Source organism: Tauraco erythrolophus, chromosome 18 (assembly GCF_009769465.1).
Source record: "Tauraco erythrolophus isolate bTauEry1 chromosome 18, bTauEry1.pri, whole genome shotgun sequence".
Classification (NCBI taxonomy): domain Eukaryota; kingdom Metazoa; phylum Chordata; class Aves; order Musophagiformes; family Musophagidae; genus Tauraco; species Tauraco erythrolophus.
Window position 1 is genome coordinate 6,961,964 of NC_141482.1, and position 21,110 is coordinate 6,983,073.

The following is a 21,110-nucleotide window of genomic DNA, read 5'->3' on the forward strand; positions in this document are numbered from 1 at the left end:
CCTCTCTCTCCGGTACATAAAAACTAACTTCCTAGGTTGACCCAGACACCTAAGACTCAAGGCAAAAATATAAGCTACGTGACTAGTGGGGAGAGAAAGAGCCAGCAGGAAAAATCTATTGGAGCTTTCCATGGTTCAATCAGTCAGAGCCTGCTTCACTGGGGAAACAATCAATTAACCACTTCCACTAGAGCAGCCACAGACGTGCTATTCTGGAGGGAGTAAATCTTTGAGTTTATTTGTTCTCGGTTGCTCTCTCAGCTTATTTACAACATCACAGGAATCTTCCTCCTTGCTTATCCTCGCTTCTCTAAGTTTCTCCCAAGGATCTTTCTGTCCATGATGATAAGTGAAGAAGAACACTTATGGACTAACAGTTTCCAGCTTAACCGTAAATCCTTATTTCCCTTAAACACGCAGCCAAAACAAACTGTTTCCTCCAGGGATCTGAAGGGCAATACGCCTTTAACTGTCCATCTGATTTCCAGCTGTCAGTGCATTTTATCTCACTTTAAGGCAGATGGTTTTGGTTTAGGATGTTTTTTCCCAACCGGTAATCAAACAGCCCTGCAGTACACGAATTAGGCAGGTCCCTGCCCTGGGGAGCAAAACATAGCAGGCAAATGAGAGGCAGATGACATCAAAGCTAAGGGATGATGCTGAGAGCACTCGGCCCAAGCCCCTCTATAGCAGAAGGGTGTAGGAAAAGACTTGAGCATGGCTGGTCCCATAGGTATGGTAATGAGGAAGGTGTGAGACAGCTTGGAAAAAAATGCACAAAAGGAGCATTGAGAAGACGTGACCAAGTGGTGCTGAGAAGCTGTGCAGGCGCAGGGGGTTCAAACTGCATCTGCAGAGGGAGAGGAAGCTGGCAGATGGATGGAGCATGGAGAAAGGTGTGCAACAGTGGTGTGGGTGATGGTGATGGTCTTCCTCAGCACCTCGTATGCAGATCTCAAAGCACTCAAAGGAAAAGGGTCTTCAGTCCCAGTGCACCAGTGAAGAAAGCAAAGGACAGAGAAGAGCATTGAGGATGGAGATCAGCTATGCAAACCACAGGCTTGTGCTGTTCATTGGGCACTGGTACCTCTGCCATTACCGTGCTTTCAAGGTGTGGTGACTCAAGAGACATTTAGATGACCACAGCATAAAGTTGAGATCAAATTTCTATTCCCCATTTAAATTTTAGCTCACATACTTTAAACAATTAGAAAGCAGCTCTCAGCACTTCTAAGTAGCTCCTGTGCCTGGGAACCTGGGAGCAGATTTTAATTCACAGATGCCTCTTGCTCCTTCAACTGAATATGCTGCCAGGACTGGTAGACAGGAGCTGTCTTAACAGCCTTAATGCACTTGGATTTGTCCGTATAGCTGCTGCTAATGCCTTGATTGGTGCTATTGAAATATCTTCTTAAACATATGGTAATACATTCCTCACTGATGTCCCTGCCTTTCAAAACTCAGACCTGGAGTCATCATTGTCTGTAATAAGTTCATTCTGTTCCTTCTGCTTTACTGCCTGCCCAGCCTAATGTTGATGAAGGAATTAATGTAACTTACTAACTCCAGAGCAAATTTTGACTAGTTTTTGAATTAAAAAACATATTTTCTATTAGGAAGCCCTGCAAACTCAACTTAGCATCTGATATTCAAATGACCTCTGCTATTCTGGATGCGTCACCAGTAATGAAGACTCAGGATGTCAGGGCCAGGAGTCCACTGATAGGCCTTAATTGCTCCGATGAGCCTCACCTGGGGCCTCCACCAACCTTCTCTGCCAGGAGCTCTATTTAACTGCCAGCCCTGAGGAGGTTTCAGTTCTTGTCTGGGTCATGTTGTAGGTGAGCCTGCCTCAGGCCTGTTCCTGAATTGGTGTTTGCTTCTCTTTGGTTGACCTTGGAGCTGGTGTGTTGATAGGACCCATTGTTGTCATCCTCACCCTGCTCTTCTCGCATGGCATGGCACCGTGTCTGGTCGGTGGGGCTGTGCCTGCCCCGTGCTGGGGCTGCTCCTGCCTCCCTTCCCTGGGAGCAGCACTGTTCTTGCTGTTTCCTGACACTGGCAGCCATAAATACGCTACAACTCTGGTAGGATTTTCAGGGATGCAAGACTCTTAATGGATTGATTTATTAACTATTTAGGAGAAGAGTACAGGTAATACTATGAGCTATAATTCTTATATTGCTTACTGTGCATGGAAATAAAAACAAAAGCAGTATTTGTAAGTATGAGGCTCCAGAGGGGTTGTGTGCTGGGAATGACTGATCTGAGGATGCCCAGTCTAGTCATCATCTGGTTGTCTGCAGCTGAGCTCCAGCATTTGAAAGGAAAACACTTTTTCACTTCAGGTTGTTGTTCTGCAGCAACCAGCTTACATCACTTTCAGCCATGCTCTTCCTTATGGAGATGGGCTCTAATCTGCATTTGTGGAATAGCACAGACTGGCCTGTCACTTCATGTGTTTGGTGGGGTGGCACTTGGTTACCCTGATGGGTGGACGGACCAAGGAATGTCTTCCTTCGTGCCCTGAGGGGACAGTATCCTTCTAGTCGCTGTCAGAAAACGTGCTCCATCTCATTCCCATCCCAGGTTTTGTTGCCCTGAAGTGAGAAGGGGTGATCCATGATGTCTCTGCTGCTTCAGAGCAAGCGGTGTTCAGCACCTGCGGACAGCTGGTACTTTGGAGCCAGTAATTTTCCTCCATAAGGCTTGCCAGAAGTGAAACCCAAGAGGATAGCTTTTGGAAAAGACCTAAAATTCTCTTGTTCACATAGCACCCCAAGTTCCCACCAGCACCTGTCCAGTGGTGTGCTGCAGAACTGTTTTAAATTCTCAGCCAGAACTTTAACCCTCCTATTGACCACCAAGGAAGAGCCTCTTGGTGTATATGATTCCTGCCTGGGACCTTGTGTTCTTCCAAACAGTGGCTTTTGGATTTTGGGGTTTGGTTTTTTTTTTGTGCCTGAACGAGAGGTACCTGGGGAAAGAAGACTGTTCTGCTGGTGGGTGGTGATGACAACGACCCTTGGGATGTTGATGGACGAAAGTGGAGAAACTTTAACACATGGAATTAAATGCTGTCATGGCCCGGTTGGGAACAGCCCTCCCTGGGGAGACAGAGGGTCTTCCAATATGGCCAATGACTGAAGCATCCCTCCGAAGCTGGAAGGATGGGAGCTCTCTCAGGGGAGCGGCTGCCCCTCTTCCTTTTGGAAGAAACCTCCTGAAAGCCTCACGATTATTTTTGCGGGAACACACAGGGCTGGAGCCATGTGAGGAGCTGCCGGGTCCCGCGTGGGGCGGCGGAAGGCCCGTCCCGCTTCTCCGGAGCCTCCTCCGCGGCCCCCATCACGAAGCTGCTCCCGGGGGCGACGAGCCCCCGGCCGCCCCCCGGCCCGCCGCCGCCGCCGGGCCCCGCCGCGGCCCGTCCCTCCCCGCCCCTGCGGGCGGCGATTGGCGGCGGCGCTGCGGGGCGTGAGGCGGGGCGGGGCGGCGCCCAGAGCGCCGGGCGGCAGCAGGTGGCTCCGCTCCGCTCCGCAGCGCGCCGCTCCGCTGCGCTCCGCGCTCCCGCCTCGCCTCGCCCCGCCGCCTCGCCGCGGCCCCCGCTGCAGCCAAGACGCCGCGGGCCGTGCTCCGAGTGAAAAATGGGGCGGCCAAGCTGGCCAAGCCGCCGCCGGCGGCGGCGGCGGCGGGCGAAGCCCCCGGCGGCGCCCCCGGACCCGGGCTCTTCATGGAGCGGTCGCAGAGCCGCCTCAGCCTCTCCGCCTCCTTCGAGGCCCTGGCCATCTACTTCCCCTGCATGAACAGCTTCGACGAGGAGGACGCGGGTACGGGGGGTCGGTGGGGCGGGGAGCGGGTCTCGGTCGCGGGCGGGGCTGGGGGCGAGTCGCGGCGGCGGTGCGGAAGGGGCGGCCGGGGTGTGCGCGGGGTGGGGAGGGCGCCCCAAAGCGGGGGGGAGACCGGGGGTGTCGGGGGGGGTGTGCGCGCGTGTCCGCCCGCGGGGGCGCGCCCGGGCGGTGGCGGGTGGGTGCGCGGTGGGTGCGTCGGCGCCGGCCCTGACCAGACCCCGCCGCGGTGCGGGGTGTCCCCGCCGCTGCCCGGAGGCTCGCAGCGCGGGGTTTGTGTGCGGGAGGCGTGTGCCTGCAGAGGTGAAAAGAATTTTATTTTCGTGTCGATGGAACGCGCTTCCTCTTCTGATCCGTAGCAAAACCGGAGCGTTGGCAAATGGAGCGGCTGTCGTGCCGGTCCTCCTCTTCTGCTGTGTGAAATGTTGAAGGGCGGCACTCGGGGAGGAGGCGTCCCTTCTGCTGGGTGTTGTGTCCAGTTGCCACTGATTTATACACTGCGAGCTCTCAGGCTAATTGTTCGTAGGGCTCGTTAGCAAAACGCACCATACTGCTTTTGGAGAGGGGAATAAAAGGGATTCCGTTTAAATGAGGGCAAAGTAGGTCCCGAAACATGTACAAAAGCCTTTCAGAATGGCTGCAGTAATTTTTGCCTGCTTCATAAAGACCTCTCTGGCCTTAAAGGATTGGCAGCGGTCATAAAATAAGACCGAGCTTCAAAAAGAGGGCCACTGGTATAGAAGGACGCTGGGTGCTGGGGAAGGTGCTGGGAGTAGAGGGCAGCACAGCAGCTGCGTGGGTAGGGAGGACATACGAGGGAGTGGATGGAGAGCGGCGTATGAGCACTTTGTCCGTTCCCGGCAGCTCACGTATAGATGAGGGATGTTCTTCACAGTCCACACTGTACCAGAGACCAGACCTTTAAGTGAATCTTCTGAGCGGCCGATAATGAAAGTTGGTAACTAAGGTGTATTTTAACACTGGCTGTCATGGTTGCATCCCTCAAAATGCCGGCATGCTCCTTTGTCTAGTGGCTCATCCCAAGATGTGCAGATGCCGGCAGCAGTACATGGGCAAATCAGCCCACTAGCTGCTACACCTGTAACGTTGTTGTTTTAAAAGGAATTGACGTAAGAATAAATTCATCATCTGTGTGATTAACCTAGGATTGTCATCAGCATCGTGCAGGGGTGTCGGGCACAGGGTTGCGTCCTCCAACGTCTGTATTATTTTAAATTTTGTTCTCACAATTTTGCTGTTGATTTATTTGCATTTCATGTTTGGTTTGAATGCTGGGGAGTATACAAGGCAATAACGGGAGCTTTGGGAAGTCTTGGCGCTGTTGCTTCAGAAATGATTGATAGCGAGACACGCTCGAGTAGGAGAACCCAACACAATGCCTCGAACAGTGTTTCATTCCCCAGTGCCTGACCTCCCTTGCTCTGAGCAAGGTGACAGTTTAAGTGAATGCTTCCTCTTCCAGTGCTTAGAAAAGTGGTTTTGCACTAAATTGTATTTATTCACACTCACTGAAAGCTCATGCATGAATTTTAATAGGCTGCTCTTAATACAGCACAAGTACTTGTCTCTAAATTAAATAAGTCTACAATTAAGGCCTCATTCTCCAGCAGCCTTTTCGTGGATCTCACCTGCCTGAGGTGGTCTCGTTAGCAAAGCTGCTTGGGGTAACATTCAGTACAGTGGGGACATTGCAGTATTGCTCCTGTGTTTTGTGTATTCACATACCTATGCAAACAGGAAGAAAGAATGTGTGCTGCTTTGTATTTTTTTTGTGTTAAAACTACAGGCGTGTAAATTTTCTCAAGAAAATAAATGTCACGAAAGAGAAATGATAAAAGAAATGCTGAAATTGTACCAGACAAGATTCTGTATTATTCATACCCATGCATGCTCCTGAAATTGAGAGAAATTCTGACCGGTTTTGGTTGCAGTGTGATTTCTATCAAAAAAATAGATCTTGATAGCTCATTCAGGGAGATGAATGCTGCACTTGGCAAGATGTTCTCCATAGGAGATGGCAGGAAAAAAAAGAAAAATTGATCCCACGAGCATTGACAAAATAAACAATCCTATTTCAAACAGACACATCATCCATTTTGTCTGGAGCTGAGAACCACGTCTTTAAGAGAATAGTTATCCTACGGAAAAAGGAGAAGAGCTGATAAATGGCCAAGCTTCCAGGAAACTTGGTGTTTTCCTCTGAAAAGGGAGAACAGCCTAATGAGAGCTCAAATCTACAAACAAGAAAAAATCTTGAGGTGTTTCATTTAAGTTACTGTGGGTGGGTCAGGTTAAAAGAGTGTAGAAGGAAATTTGCAGGAGTGCCTGCGCTGAGAGCCATGGTGATGTGGAAACATAGCTAGCCACATCTGGCTGATGCTAATGACACCTCTGGCTTCCAGTATTCCCCACTTGTAGTCTTGAAAAATGGCTCTGCTTTTGAAAAATGCTTTTACTTATAGAACATTTCCTTTCCTACCATGGCCCTTTTGTTCTGTTTTGCTGTCTACCTTCTGGACATTAGACGAGAAGACTCTTCTCGTTTTCCACAGCTCTTCTGCGTGCTGCACCACCAGTGTGTCTGGACCGAGTTCTCGGCAATGATGTGGGTGCAGATGATACCCGCTTATATCTTAGTGCGCAGAAGCGAGTGGACAGGATAGCAACAGGAACTGGAGCAAGGAACTGGATTACTTTTGAATGCTTCCAGAGCATGAGGGTGATTGAGTTTCAGATGTGTCCTGTGGCAAATAAGGCCACCTGCCTCTCTCTCTCTCTCCAAAGAGGTGGATGTGGACTTGCGCTCCTACGTTATAATACTCTCTTCATTCCTCAGCTGTGTATGCAAAGAGGATACTCAGCGTATACTCAGGATACTGAGCAAACACTGAGCTCTGTTCACCAGTGAGCTGCAGTGGAGCTTTGGAATAACAGAAGTTACTGTCTGCACTCACTGGTGGAAGGGCTCTGGGTTAATAACTCTTGACCTCGGCATGGTGATGTTGCGATCCTGTCTGCTGGCTGAGTGCTGCTGTCTGCGCTCTGTTGAGGTCTCCAGCAATGTCAGCGAAGTTAAGGATGTTGAAACTGCAGTTATTATCATCATAATTGTTGATTTAACTTATGCAAATGTCTATCCTGAGCTCTGATAATATTTTCGTTATGGAGTAGTAGACTAAAAAGAGCTAGAAATAATTAATGCACTCTTTGCGGGCACGTTTCTAGAAACGTGAGCCTTAAATCAGTGCTTGTTTCCAACAGCTTGAGCACAAGTCTTAGCTGTCCTGAGGATCTGCCGAACATTTGGTCATGGTCTTGGCTGGAATCTGGTGTTCGGCATGCTGGTATTCGTGTGGTGACATCTCAGAAGGGACCAAACTGCCAAGTGGCAAGTGCATGGGGTTAAAAATAGGGTGTTGAGCAGTCTTGACTGTGGAGACCGGCTTTGTAGGCAGCTTGTGATTCCCAGGTGTAGTTTGCAATTAAAATTGTGGGATTGTGGCATGAGAGTGTATGAAATCCACACTTGTCAGCAGCCTTAGCACAGCCTTTCCCAGTCAAGGAGGAGGCACGTCCTTAAGGTTAATGGGGATGTGTTTGCTGGCATGGAGGAGAACCAGCCTGCTGCATGGGTGGAGCATGGAGTTTGGAAACTTTGCAAAAGCAGAACAAAGTGAGATTTTGGTAGAGAGCAACAGCAGCTGCCTTGGAGCTGCATGTGCAAAACCCAGTGAGCTTTGGGCAGGAGAGCAGAGGTGATTTTAGTAGCAGGGACAGTCAGTGTAATAGTGGTGGACCTGCTGGGAGTCGGGAAGCCAGAAGGAGTGCTCAGCTCTGAAGAGGTGAGAGCTTCCAGGTGAAGACCTTGTGTACTACAGAGGACAAGGACTACGCCTAAAGAAACAAAGGTAGGGAAATGCCAAAAATCGCTGAAGGGGATGGGGTTTCCTTAAGCCACTGTGCCTAAACTGCGGGATCCGGGAGCACTTCTCAGGCCTGGGTGTGTGCTCCAGCTGTGCTGAGGCTCAACTGGGTGAGAGGCAGTAATGCACTGGCTCATGTCCCTTTCATCATAAGTCCTGCTTTCCTCAGGAAGGATGCCCACTTGCACTGGCAGAAAGCATCTGAGGTGTGCCCTGACAGGGACACAGATTTAGATGTTGAGGAGACTATTGCCGTGGGTCATATTGCAAAGGCAACTACCCTGAAGTCCAGATACAACCATGTGCACAAGAGGCAGCTTCTGTTCCTTACATATGCAAGTGAGGAGAGCAGGGAAGCTTTGATCAGGAAGCAGGGGAAGGTGTAGAATAGCTGCAAGGGACGGGTAAGGGTCCCATGGGTCAGGACCTCAGCACAGGGATGTCCAGCTTGGCAGACCTCTGCCCTGGGTACAAGACAGAAGAATGAAATCATGTCTCAGCCAGCTGGAACTGAATGTCTGGCAGAGAGAAAATGGTTTCCAAAGTCAAAATGTCTCCTAGATACTGACGGTAAGCCTTCCTCGTGTCAGCTGCTCGTTCAGAAAAGAGTTGAGTTAGAGATAAAATTCAGCCTAGGCTGCTGCTTTCACACACTATCAAGTACTGGCAGATGCAATGCGTTGCAATCAATTGCTCTGAAGAGAAGCTTTGTGAAATATTAATTTAATGGATTGATAAAAACATTTAAAACATTGGAATGGAAGAACGTGCTGTGGACGTGTAGTTTAGTTTAGAATACTCTTTTGTCTGGGTTTTATCTATTGAACTTCTCTGTAATTTTAAGCATTGAACTTCTCTGTAATTTTAAGCATTAAAGCCTCATAAAGTTATTAAGTAGAGAGAGCCCCTATGTGTATTTTCACGTTGCCATGGATATTTCTAAATTGCAGCACTGTATTGGATTGGGGTACATATGATTTTTGAAAATGGTGATTCGAGTCTTTTAACTAGTCCATTTATGTATTTTAATGCATATGTATTGAGAGTGTTAAGTCCTTTTGGTGTTTAGTCTGATTTTTGCCTCATCCAAAGTTACCTTTGAAGTTTTTTAGGCCTCTAGCCAGCTTTGTTAGTTGTTCGTTAGGTAGGTAACCACGTTCACATGGCAAACATACAGACGACAAGGGAAATAATTTTCACAGCTGGAGCGTTAACTCTTTTTCTTATTAATCTTTTACAAGTGAGATGATAGTTCATACTTGTAACCCTGCAAAGACACAGACTCTAAGGCTCATCTGGCAATGCGTGACCCCAGGGATGCTGCAAGCACATAGAGTTTGTCTGTGGCCCGATCCCTGCTGCACATCCAGACAGCTCTCTTGGCTGGTGCAGGAGGCAGCAAAAGCCATGGCTTTTCCCTCTTCTGATGCAGTAAGGGGTGTGTTGTCAACCATCAGTTATCCCGGAAATTGTAAGAAATACTGCTGTCCCTGCCGGGCAAATTCTAGCTCTAGGTAATGTTTGTTTGTTTTACAAATGGATTAAAATTAAATAAAAAAATGAGAACAATTTTAGAAGGGCTGCTGTCAAATCAGTCTTTCATCTGAGGAAAGTGTATGAAATGGACCAACAGCCTAGAAGGAGATGCCGTGGATAATACCGGCAGAGGTCATGAGTTAATCCAGATCATAAATGCAATGGCTGGCCCTCACCCAGCAGATGCACCTGGTCGGTGCAGAGCTGAACAAGCCGTGCTGTTCCGTACATCCCCTGTGCACTAAAGGCAGCTTTCTGCTCTCTGGATCTGTTACCTGCATACGTGATCAGTAGACTGCAATTACAGAGGAAGGGTTTTATCTTCTGCTGTGGTTGTGTGAGACCAGAGGAGAGCAGGAGCCCTGTGAATGAGTCAGCACTAGGAACAAGTGATTTGAAACCTCATCCTCGTTTGCGTCGCCCCTGGTGTCAGGGCCCCGTGCAAGGGCCACAGTCCTCGTCCAAGTTCATGCTGTGCCTGTAGAAATGCAGAGCAAAATGGCAGTCTCTGTCCCAAAGAGCTTACAGTCCGTGGCAAAACCCAACAGATGGGTATGGTTAGACAGATGGGAGAGCCCAGGGGAAGGGTGACGTGGTATCGGTCAGGGCTCAGCATGGTGGGCAGCTTCCTAGGGCATGAGCTGCTGCTCCCTCCCGTCTCCCACTGAGCACCCCGGCAGAGTCATCCAACACGCTCCAGCCTGGAATATCCATCTGTGCCTGGTGCTGGCTGTAGGCTGAGGAATAGCTTTAAGTGATGTAGGATGGGGGAGAAGAGAGGTAGCAACTAGCCCTGGGATCTCAAGCACTGTGCCACGATGTGTTGTGTAGACATTTCCTTGGTGGTCACCTGGGAAGGGGTTTACAGGGAAGAGGGCACATGGATGAGGTCATGGCCTCCTGGTGATGGCCCTGTGCTGTCCCCTTAGCCCTGCTTATTGCTGCACACACTTGAAGTCATGGGAAAGCACAATATTGACTCCCTCCCTCGAAGGAAGGGCATCTGGCCTCACGTATGTTGGAGCTGTTAGGAGGATGTTGTGTTACAGCTGTGTGTGCAGGAGTTGTAGAGGGCTGGTTATATGTGACCTCTGCCAGCCACAGAGGGATGGTGTCTCTTTCCCTTATTTTGCTGTCAGTTTACTTCCAAATAGAAGAGTCTGTCCCTGGAAAGCTTTCTAACTAGGAGAGACTGTTTCCTTACTGCTTCCATTTCATGTGAAGTTAGTTTTAATGCAACATTTATTAATTCAAAAGCACTCTGTTCTCCAGGCTAAAAAAATTATCTTTGCTCTGTCAGATTCCTACATCAGGACAAGTTGTGAAATGCTGTAACTACTTTGCTTCAACATTTTTGTTTGACAGAATATATGTATCTGCTTTGTGTAGGGAAGAATTAAGTTTGATTGGAGTAGTTGTTTTGAGGAATAATTTATTGGAGCAATTATTTTCTGAAGCACTATCTGTTCATATTTGAATGCCTTCAGTTAGATTAGAAATGTAAACGTTTTAATTTAGGAAATGATCTGCAAGTTGCTAATGTGTTTTAGTAGGACAGTGGGACCTGGCTTGTACAGGCTTCTCAGCCCTGCCGTCTTCTTCTCTCTTCCCCACAGACATCTGTCATGAAGCACCGTTAGCATATTTGAATAGGGATTTCTGGTCTTCTGCAACAGTGTTCAACACAATTTGAATATCCATCTATCCAAATTATGTTGCTTTGAGGTTTGGTTTTATTTTCTGGGAGAGGGTGTGAAAACCATGCTATACTGCATGGTGACATGTGTCATGATACAACACAAACGATGCCTCAGTAGGTGCCATTGCTTAAATCATCTGGTGATGACATGCACAAAGTAGGCACACTCTGCTTTCGCTGTCAAACTATGCTTGCCTTGGGATCTGCATTTAGGTTATATATTTGGCATTGCTTTTGCAAAGCAGCACACATGTAAAGGCTGGGAAGCCCTGCTACAGCCTAGCTTCATGTAGGAATAAAGCAAAGCTCAGCAGCCCTATCTTCTAACCAAATCCAGCCACAGGTAGATCACTGATCAGGTGATGTTTCAGCTTCATGCCATTAGAATGTTCTGTCACCTTTGTCCGATACACGGAGAACTCATCCAGCCTTGCCGAAGCCAGCCTAAAATGTTTGAGTGCTCAACAATTTGGAGAGCACAGTGCGTACAGAGGTAAATGTCACATTTTTCTCAAAACTGTTTTATGACTAAGAGGAACTTGTGCTAATGTCTGTGTGTCCTTATTCTTAGAAGAGTTCTACATTTCTAGAAGGGGTCCTGAGGAGCCACTTGTGTCCACTCCCCGATTAACCAACCTCCTGCTATTGAAGTTTCTAATTAGAAGGACAGTTTGTCCTAAAATTAGCTTAAATTAAGCAGATTACTGTTGTCTTGCTCCCAGCAACATGAGAAACAGTTGGTCACTGCTGTTCTTGGAGCAACTCTTTATGTCACAAAACTGTTCTTCCCAGTGCCGATAATTCCAAGCCAGGAGATGACCATACTCCCGACCATCGCTGCCTGGCGTCCCTCTCCTTCCTTTTGCAGCCTCGTGCTTTTTGGATCCAAGAAGTCTGAGTGAATATTTTGCATAGAGCAGTTTTCCAGGCGTTGTGTTGGCCTTGTTGCGGGACTGGAGATCTTGCGGGAGGAGCAGCGCGGACAGTGCTCTGGCTGCCATCCGGCTGGCTCCTAGAAGGGAGGAGTAACTGTTTCCCACACCTTTTGTATTTATAGGAATATTGCACACACAGTGCTTTGCAAGAGCGTCCCCGCTCCTGACTCGCGTTCAGGATATGATCTGTACCACTTTCCAGATCATTCTGTGCAGGACTGCTGCCTGGCTACTCATTCCCTTTCTGGCATTTGTGCATTTAATTTTTTTCAGCGTTCTGACGTTACTACTTTTTACATGTGCCTTTATTGAATTTCTTTGTGTTGATTTGGAGGGGTGAGCTATTTTGTCCCATCGGTATCGCTTTGAATTCTGTATCTATTGTTTAGCAAGAGCAGTGCTGCTGGGATGTTTGTGGGATTGAGAGGTGGGACAAATGGCTGTGATCAGGTGCTTTGTCCTCGGGCTCCTGGAATACTGCACTGTTTTGCAGATGATTTTCGCAGCTGGAGGAGGAGAGCTCTGAGGATCCACGGGTGAAGTGCAGCATCCTTGAAAACCATTGCTTTCAGTGGATCTGGAGAGGCCTGTTTTTTCAGGCATCTTCTCATTGCCTCGTCTTGCAGTGCTGAATTCCAGGGACTGTTGAGGTGTCGTTCATGGTTAATGGCTAGAATAGAGATAATTGTGGTTAATGGTAATTTACTATTGCATTGGTGACAGATCTGATTTAAGAGGTTATAGGCTCCCTCCCTGTGGAACCCGTGATTGTGTCCCAGTCTGGAGCTGACCGTCCTCTGAGGTGCGACAGCTCAGCTGTTGGTGGGGTCAGACCTGCAGAATGACCCACCTTGGCCAGGAAACGGCAGCATCGCCAATAGACAGGGGTGTGTGGGCACAGCCTGCCCCTCGCTCGGCTCCACAGGCACTGTGGATGAGGGTGGCCGTTTCCCAGTGGTGGCCGTTTCCCAGTAGTGTGGGACTTTTGCCAGCTACCCACCAGCAGTATGCGTATATTTTCAGTTAGCAGGGAATGTATCTTGCCACGTGGATGGAAAACATGTTAATTGTGTTGCAGCCAAGATGTCTAAGAAGATTAAGATATTTTTTTTGTTGGAAATCCAGCTCCCTGTTTAGCACTTCTCAGCATCCTCGAAGGATTGTGTGGGTGGGTGTTTTTTTCTTTTGTTTTTACTATTTACCTTTCCTTTCTTGTATTTGATGCGTAACATCACTGCACTACTGAAAAGTTAGGAAAATTTGATTCAAGATTTTAATGTTGCTGCTTTATATCCAGATTTGGGCTTTAATCAGATTGTCAGGAAAATAAATGAGAAGGCTTTTCCTCTTTCTAACGCCTGTTAGACTTCCAGCTGTTGTAGTCTGTTCATTTCTGGATGGTGGTATCATGACAAATCAGACCCAGTAGCTTTCTTTGTCTCTTATGTTCGATACGTGCTGCCATCCCTCTGGCTGAAGCCCTCCTGCTATGAAATCTCACCGGTGGCCCCTGGGATTAGAGCAATTGCTCTGCAGCAGTTCTGCAGAGCCCTTCTACCTTTTAGAGTAGTTTTAATTAAATTTACCATAGGGGTAGGTAGTGGTCCAGACTAACTTCCGAGGCTTGACAGTAGTCTACTGCTTCCTGCTCCCCTCAGCCCCCCACAACCTAGAAGGAGTTGCTGTCTCAGCCCAGTGTTACATCAAATGGTGGTGTTGGTACGTTTGACAAAAACCTGCAAGTTTTTGTGTGGGTTGATCCCTGTATATCTGCCTTTGTGAATCACATAGCCTGCAGCTGCATCCCCTCCAGATTTGGGATTTTTGTTTCAATGTAATTAGACAGGAAAAGGTAGGTAGTATTAGTTGTGCCTTGAGATAAAAACAAGCTTTCTGCAATGAACGTTGTTTTGACAAGACTCTGTGCTTGCTTTAAATATTAAATATGCAAAGTTGGGCATTTTAAAAAACGCCTGGGAGTTCTGGTCTCCAGTATTTGTTGTAAGTGAATGGGATTTGGGAATGTACCTGCCTTCAGGAGTTCAGAAAATCATCCTGCAGCCCTTCAAGCGTGGGGCTGAGGCTCTGCTGCTTCAGTTGTGCAAAGCCATGGCCAGCAGAGGAGCAGAATCTCCCTTGGATTCTGCGATTCAAATGAGTTGGTGAAGGAACATTGAAGATGCTGGTCTGGAAAGCAGGGCAAGCAATGCCGAAAGTAGGTGTGCAGGCCAGTGCTCAGCCTGGCAGACAGCGCATATTAAACCTGGATGGTTTATGGAACTGTTTCTGTTAAAAGCTTTCTCGTGCACTTTAGAAAGCGGAGCTGCCAGATTGGTCAAAATCCAATACCCAGACAGTTTGAATTGGCTGCCGGCTGCAGTAATAACCGTGGCGAAACTCTAACAGCCGTTTCATGCAGGCTTTGCAGGCTGCCACGTCGTCGCTGCTTCGCGGAAAACAGACAGTGTCAAAATGTTACGCGGTATGAGGACATTTCCATGGCAACGTTAGCATCCCATGACACCCGTGCTTGTACTGCGGTGTCAGTGCATGCTGTCGTCGTTGCACTTTCTTCCTCCATCTGGGGCCTTTAGGAATGCCATGGTACCAACCGTATGGATTTCTTCAGTGACTGCTTGTAGTTGTGGGGCTGAGGGTGGAAGAGGTGCTCTCTTGGGGCTTCCAGGTGTCTTGGGTAAGGCAGGTATTCCTGCTTTTAGCGTAGCAACTCTCGCATAATTTGTCATGAAAGCACCTGGTTTTTCTTTCTGCTGCACTGATACGTAGCAGCTTTTTCTCTCTGATCAGACAGCTCACTGAAGTGGCTGTTTCATACCTGGCATCAGAGGCACCCACACTCCTCTCTCGCAGCTCTTTGTCAGAGATCGCTCAATTCGTGAAGACGCTCCAGTCTTGTTTCGAGTCTGATCATTTCAGCCCGGAGAATTCCTAGCACTGATTTCCACCTGCAGCCCAGCAGCCGTCTGCTCCTTCCTGCCCTTCCTTTGCAGGAGCCATCAGCTGCTCTGGACACTGCTGACCATGGGGCTGGCTTTGGAGAGCAGCCTGAGGTCTTTGGGTGTTGATCAATGGTTTGACCTGTAAATATTTCAGTATTTTATACTGTAGTAACAATGACCCACGAGGATTCTCAGTATATTCCTCATTGTGGTTTTTTTTTTCCTTTTTCCTTCTGTATTTCCACCAGGTGATGTTTTCCAAAATTAGCATCATGAAGTTTTTTTCACTGTGCAGGCCACACGTGTTTATTGGCCCCTTTCCCTTGACGTAGAGGAAGCTGTTATCAATATTTTATTGATAAGCTAGAGCTTTGGCAAGAAATAATAAAGGTAAAGGTGTTTTCTGTATGGCAACCCATGGCCCTTCTACTGTTGCACATTTTTCACTTCTGCTTGGTACTTTGTAAGAGCTGTAGAGAGGTCTTGGTTTAGTTATAGTGCATGCGTAGGTTCTGAAAATTGCTTGGGTAAAGAGACAACCATTTAACTAAGGACTTGCCTACCCGATGTGCATAACCCGTGGATGTGCAAACTAGGTGTGTGGGTGCACAACAAGGCTGTTTCTCACACAACGGTGCTGTAGCATAAAGGGTCTTGTACGATAAAACTCAGGCTTGTGATTTTAACATCTAGTTTAAAGTATTTCTCTCGAAGGGACTGTGAGGCTGAATGGGAGATGTGAGAAAGCACAGGTTGAGAATAGGGGAAGGAGCAGAACTTGATTTTTGATCATATCTGTTCCTCAGGACCCACTTCTGGACTGTTTTACTACAGTAATTCTCAGCTCTCCCGTTTGGCCCAGGGCCCCCGCTTTGAGCCATGCCAGAGTCCCAAGTTATCTTTCTATAACCTTGTTTTTCATCTGTTTTCACTGAATCCATAGCTTCTGCCTGGTAACAGGAGCAGGTCTGTTCCTGAGAGCTGTCTGCTCTGTCTCTGCAGAAACACTCTTACTGCTCCTGGACAGGAGATGGCTGCTACATCCTAAACTCATTTTTTCCCAAGACCCAACCCAAGCCAAGTGCCTCTAAATCTGGCATCGTGTCGGCCCTATTTCACTATTTTTCTATTTCTGTCTTAGTACTGCCTGGCTTACCTACTAGAGAGCTCTATGAATTACTGCTTGGTCGGTTGAGGCAAAATTTGGCTTGCTGCTCTAGGAATAATACCAGGCAAATTATCCACCGTCCATTGTAGTTGGTGAATTTGACTCTCTGTTTTCACAGTCTGTTCGCTGAAGCCATCTGCTGCAGTGAGACAGCAAGCTTGTAGGACAGATTGACTGTGAAAATCAGGAAGTTTTATTTCAGGCCATAATTTCATTTACTTTTTGGAAATACAGAAAACTATTTCCTTAAACACCTTTTCCCTACAGCCCTAAGACTGGGGTTCCAAAGATCACCTGTACAAGGTATTAAATAGATGAAGAATGTTGGAGGGAGGGCAAGTGAATCCTGAAGGCGTGACAACATGACCACCTCAAAATGTTTCACTAATCAAAATGTTCATCAACAATTTCCAAGACTTCTGTCAGTTTTGCTAAGAATGTTCTTTTATGTATGTGTTGACCAATACAAAAGTGTGCTGCAGGTGTCAGTTATGCAGATTCAAGCAGCAGTTGGCCTTTGATGTTCAGTAAATGGTTTGGAAACTGGATTTTGCCTGCTCTAATGCTAAACTGCTATGTCAAGAAAGACTCTCAGCCTTTTATTTCAGTTTGTAAGGGGGAAAAAAAAAGCTTAACATCTCGATATGAGTACATCTTACAAGGTTTAGACATTGTAAAAGATTTAGTGACCTCCTCTCTTAAGCTCTTACAGTCATCAGATTTGAGAGGAAATTGCAGTCAAAAGTGAACATTTTAAAACTTGCTGATCTAAGTGGTCTAATAGTTGACCTGTTTCTCCCCTTGATACTCCTGTGCTTATCTCCTCAGACCTGCAGGCGTTCAGTCCACTAAAGCTGCGGTGCAGGAAGAGGAAAATTGCTGGAAAACTAGGACAGACTTGGATTATATTTAACAATGTTCTATTTCGACTTGACAACCAGCTATCGAACACCTACAAGTTTGCAACTGATTCACTCGGAAGCTGACATAACCGATGTCACGGTATATTAATAGCTACGGAATTGTAACTGCTTTTAGCAATGAGATTCATTAACAACCTCTACAAACACACTGACAATTGGTTGAAAACTTGAAAATATTAGGTGTATATAAAAATGGATTATGCCATAAAGGAACCTCCCTGTGCTGCCAGATGTGTTTACAGCAAGTTCTTGCAGGTGTTATGCATAATGAATCCTCTTTATCACTTTCAGTAGGTCTTACTGATAGCAAAAGGTGTTTGAGGACTGATCCACACTCTAAATTAATTAGGAGCTGCTGATCTAATGGGGTTACACAACGTGAGTGTACTTCGGAGTTCTTGTGCTCCGTTTTTCTTGACAAGTGGAAGCTGTCCAACCAATTTCTGCATTGGGCTGATGTTGTTTTGGGAGGCGTTTGGTCCTTCTCTTGTTTTAGTTGAATACTTTGTCTTCAACGGGAAGTGTTGGGACAAACCATGCCTAGATGGTACTCTCCAAGCTGTACTAAGTGCATTGAGTTCAGCTTCCCTTGGAGCTTTGCACGCTTTCCTGGATGTGGGCTGCTAGCCACCTCTGAGGAGGTTGGTGCGGAGGAGGTGAAAGTATTCATTGCTTCCTACCATCTTATTGGAAATGCTGAATTAGTACCTAAGTATGGTGACATATCAGTAGTTCTCACCAGCCTCTGTTAACTGTCCTCTAGGGCAAATGAGTCAGTTACTCTTCCAGGCTCTTAGTAAAATCATCTCTGCATTACTTAATGTGTGGTTTTAAGGTTTGCATCACTGACATGATAGGTCAAGACGTCGTTGTAGAAGTGAAATGAAAACTGAGATTCAAGAGAGGACGTGTTCAGGATGGCATTGGCTCCGTGTTGACTTGTCACTAGGGGTAAATCTGTGGATGTGTACGTTTGGGCTGAGATTTCTAATGCTCTGGGTACCTCTGAGAGCTCGTCCGTTGTTCCTCACAGCAGTCAGTCATCCACTTCCCTTGGTTTTCTTTCTCTTATACACATCACGTTGCTGCTTCTCTTCCTTTTGGCCATGAATAATTCAGTTGTGTTTAAGTTTTCAGGTGATGTCTGCTCTGTCTCGTTCATCTATCACCCGTTTTTGGTGTCTGTCGCTTGGATGCAGCTTTGCTTTAGCTGACCTGCGACTCTGAGGCTGACCTTGTGTGCTGACTTCTGCAGATGGAGCGTCTCCCGAGACCGGCAGGAATGGCTGGCTCAGGACACAGCAAAATTGCAAATAACGGTCCTGTGAAAAGAGTCCTATCCAGCAAGGGAGCAAAATTTCTTGTTTTGAGAAAACTAAAATCCTAGGCGTTTTCCCCCCTTTCTCATGGTTCTTTTTTGCAAGGTTAGAAACCTTGTTTTCAAGTACACCACCAAACGGTCATTCACCCTTCCTGCCCTAGAATTATAAGTAGCTGTCCAGATAATTAAGGACACTTGATGATCTTCCAGTAACACTTTATATTTTAAATGTCACAATAGCAAACGATTCGTTGGGTGTATAACACAGCAAGTGATCAAACCACCTCTGGCTCAACATGTCTGTGTTGAAACAGCCTATGACAGCGAAGGAGTGTAATTAGCAAGAAGCGTAGAATGGGATTGAAAAACGATGTAAAAATAAGCAGAAGGATTTGAAAAGGATTAGGAGAGTAAATGACAAACCAGTGGTTAAATGGTGCATGATTAATGAAAGTAGAAGTAAAAGGTTGATTAAATATTGTGACTCTGTAATGGCTGCCCCAAAGTAATAGAAAATACTTTGTTCAGAAGACTCCAGAAGTGGGTTTATATTGACACATGTGCTGGCTCAGGGTTTAGACATGTTTCTTGGGCTTGGCTTAGGTCAAGGTGAGCATCCCCTGGGGTGCTTTCCTATTTGACTTGATGATCAGAGATTTGTCTTCAGTCTTTACTATTAATGATCAGCATCAAAATATCAGGTACCCACTGAAACACTGAGACAGTCGGTTCCTCTTCTGAGCCTTGATACAGGTCAGAGTGTCAAAACTGCCTGGAGTCACAAAGGCAATTGGTGGCTTTTTGGTGTTAAAGGAAATTATACCTGTACTGAAACTGTTGTTTTTTTTTTTTAGTGCTACAAAACTGGTTTGTGTATGCGAAAAGAACCTGAAGGACGTCCAAATTCTGTAGTACTTAGAGGAGTAAGTAGGAGTTGCTCTCGGTAAGGTGGAGTTGCTGCGTGTCACTCTTTGACTTAGAACCAGCTTTGTCACAACTTAAACGCCTGATCTGGGACTGGACTTTAGCTCTGTTTTTTTGTCACTGCATCTTAAATTCTTATTTTTGAGGAGGTACTGAACTCCTCCATGCGTTTAGTAAATATACTGTTGAGGACTTTGAGCAAACTCTGAATTTTTCCTTTTCTGTAGTATCTGTGTGTCTCTGCTGTTTCAGAATCAGTGCTGGTGGTGTTCGAGCCACGTTTTCACTTTAAGCTCAGCCTACAGCCATTCTCAGATCTGCTCTCTTGTGTCTCAGAGGAAACCAAGTTGTATATTAGTGTGTTTTAAAACTCAAGATTTGTCTCAAACTGATACAATAGAAGTAAAAGTGCCATCTAAATGTTGAGATGCTTTGACCAAACATTTGTGGTTGACATAACTTTTCCATCGGGAGCATTGAGGCAGAGCTGCAGGATAGGGGAATTTTGAATGCAGCTGAGTGCGTGGTTTTGGCTGCTGTGAAGAACATTTGCTGTTAATATTGCAGTGTGAAGCCCCAGTGAAATTATTCTGCAACCTTTGATCGGCGGTGTGTGTGCTTGCCAGAGGGCAGGGTGCTATGGAGGGCATCTGCTGCCTGTTCTTCCCTGGAAGGGACGTGGCCAACACTGGAGGAAGCAGTTTTTCTGGTTTGTTTGGTTGTGGGTTTTTTTGGTTGTGTTTTTTTTTATTTTGTTTTGCTTTTGGCTTTGTTGGTTTGGTTTTGGTTTTTGTTTGTTTGTTTAACAAAATCTCAGTACTGTCAAAAGTAACATTTTTCCTGTTATTGCTTATTATGACAACAGTGTCAGACATAAATAATGGTTTGTAATTGCTACAAGTTTCTTGTTTCTGTAGCAGGAACATACTCTGTTTCTGTTTCCCTGCATGGCGAGCAATTCCCCAACAGTTTCTTTAGGGCTTTTGTGTTGTGTTGTGAGAAAAAAAAAAAAAACAACAAAAACCAAAAAGTTTTTCAAAGAGGCGAATGTGACTGTAAAATCACAGAAACTGGAATATTATGTGAGTGGGAAGGGAACAAATTTAGGACTCTAAACTGTTTTTGACTCGTTTTTGGAAGTTTATGTCTCAGTTGGTGCTTCTCCCTGCCTTTCAAGGTCTTTTGGAGGCATAGCTGAACTGATTACACCTCTTCTTCCCAGACATCCCCGAGGGGCTCTGCCAGCCCCTGCTGTCATCCACGGCCTGTTTGCATGTGCAGGTTGCACTCTGGGCTCAGCTGGAGCATCTGTCCTCACCAGTCACCTGGCTCTTGCTTCTTGTAGCAGATAAGAGGATGAACTATAACAGGCATTTCCTTTGGTTGGAGGACTAATTTGAATCTTACTTCTGTCCCTAGGTGCTCGTTTTCATGCATCTTTGGGAATATGCTGCCTCTGAAACCTGACCTCTCTGTCCAATTCATAGAATGGTTTGAGTTGGAAGGGACCTTAAAGATCATCTAGTTCCAACCCCCCTGCCATGGGCAGGGACTCCTTCCACTGCACCAGGTTGCTCAAAGCCTCATCCAGCCTGGCCTTGAACACTTCCAGGAATGGGGTGGCCACAGCTTCTCTGGGCAACCTGTGCCAGTGCCTCACCAGCCTCAGAGTGAAGAATATCTTCCTTATAGCTAATCTAAATCTACCTTCTTCCAGTTTAAAGCCATTACCCCTTGTCTTACCACTACACACTGTTGTAAAAAGCCCCTCTCCAGCTTTCTTGTAGCCCCTTTAGGTACTGGAAGGCTGCTAGAAGGTCTGCAGGCAGCCAGCACACACCTTCCTGCAGGGCAC

The 21,110-nt window shown here is 46.7% G+C and overlaps 1 protein-coding gene across 1 annotated transcript in view; it reads left to right on the top strand.

The window, feature by feature from the left end:
- The first annotated feature begins 3,730 nt into the window (after positions 1-3,730).
- Positions 3,731-21,110, top strand: part of RIMS4 (regulating synaptic membrane exocytosis 4) — a 52,130-nt gene continuing 34,750 nt past the window's right edge. The window contains exon 1 of the mRNA XM_086622945.1: positions 3,731-3,827. Within this exon, the coding sequence (XP_086479071.1) occupies positions 3,731-3,827 (97 nt within the window). The remainder of the gene's footprint in view (positions 3,828-21,110) is intronic.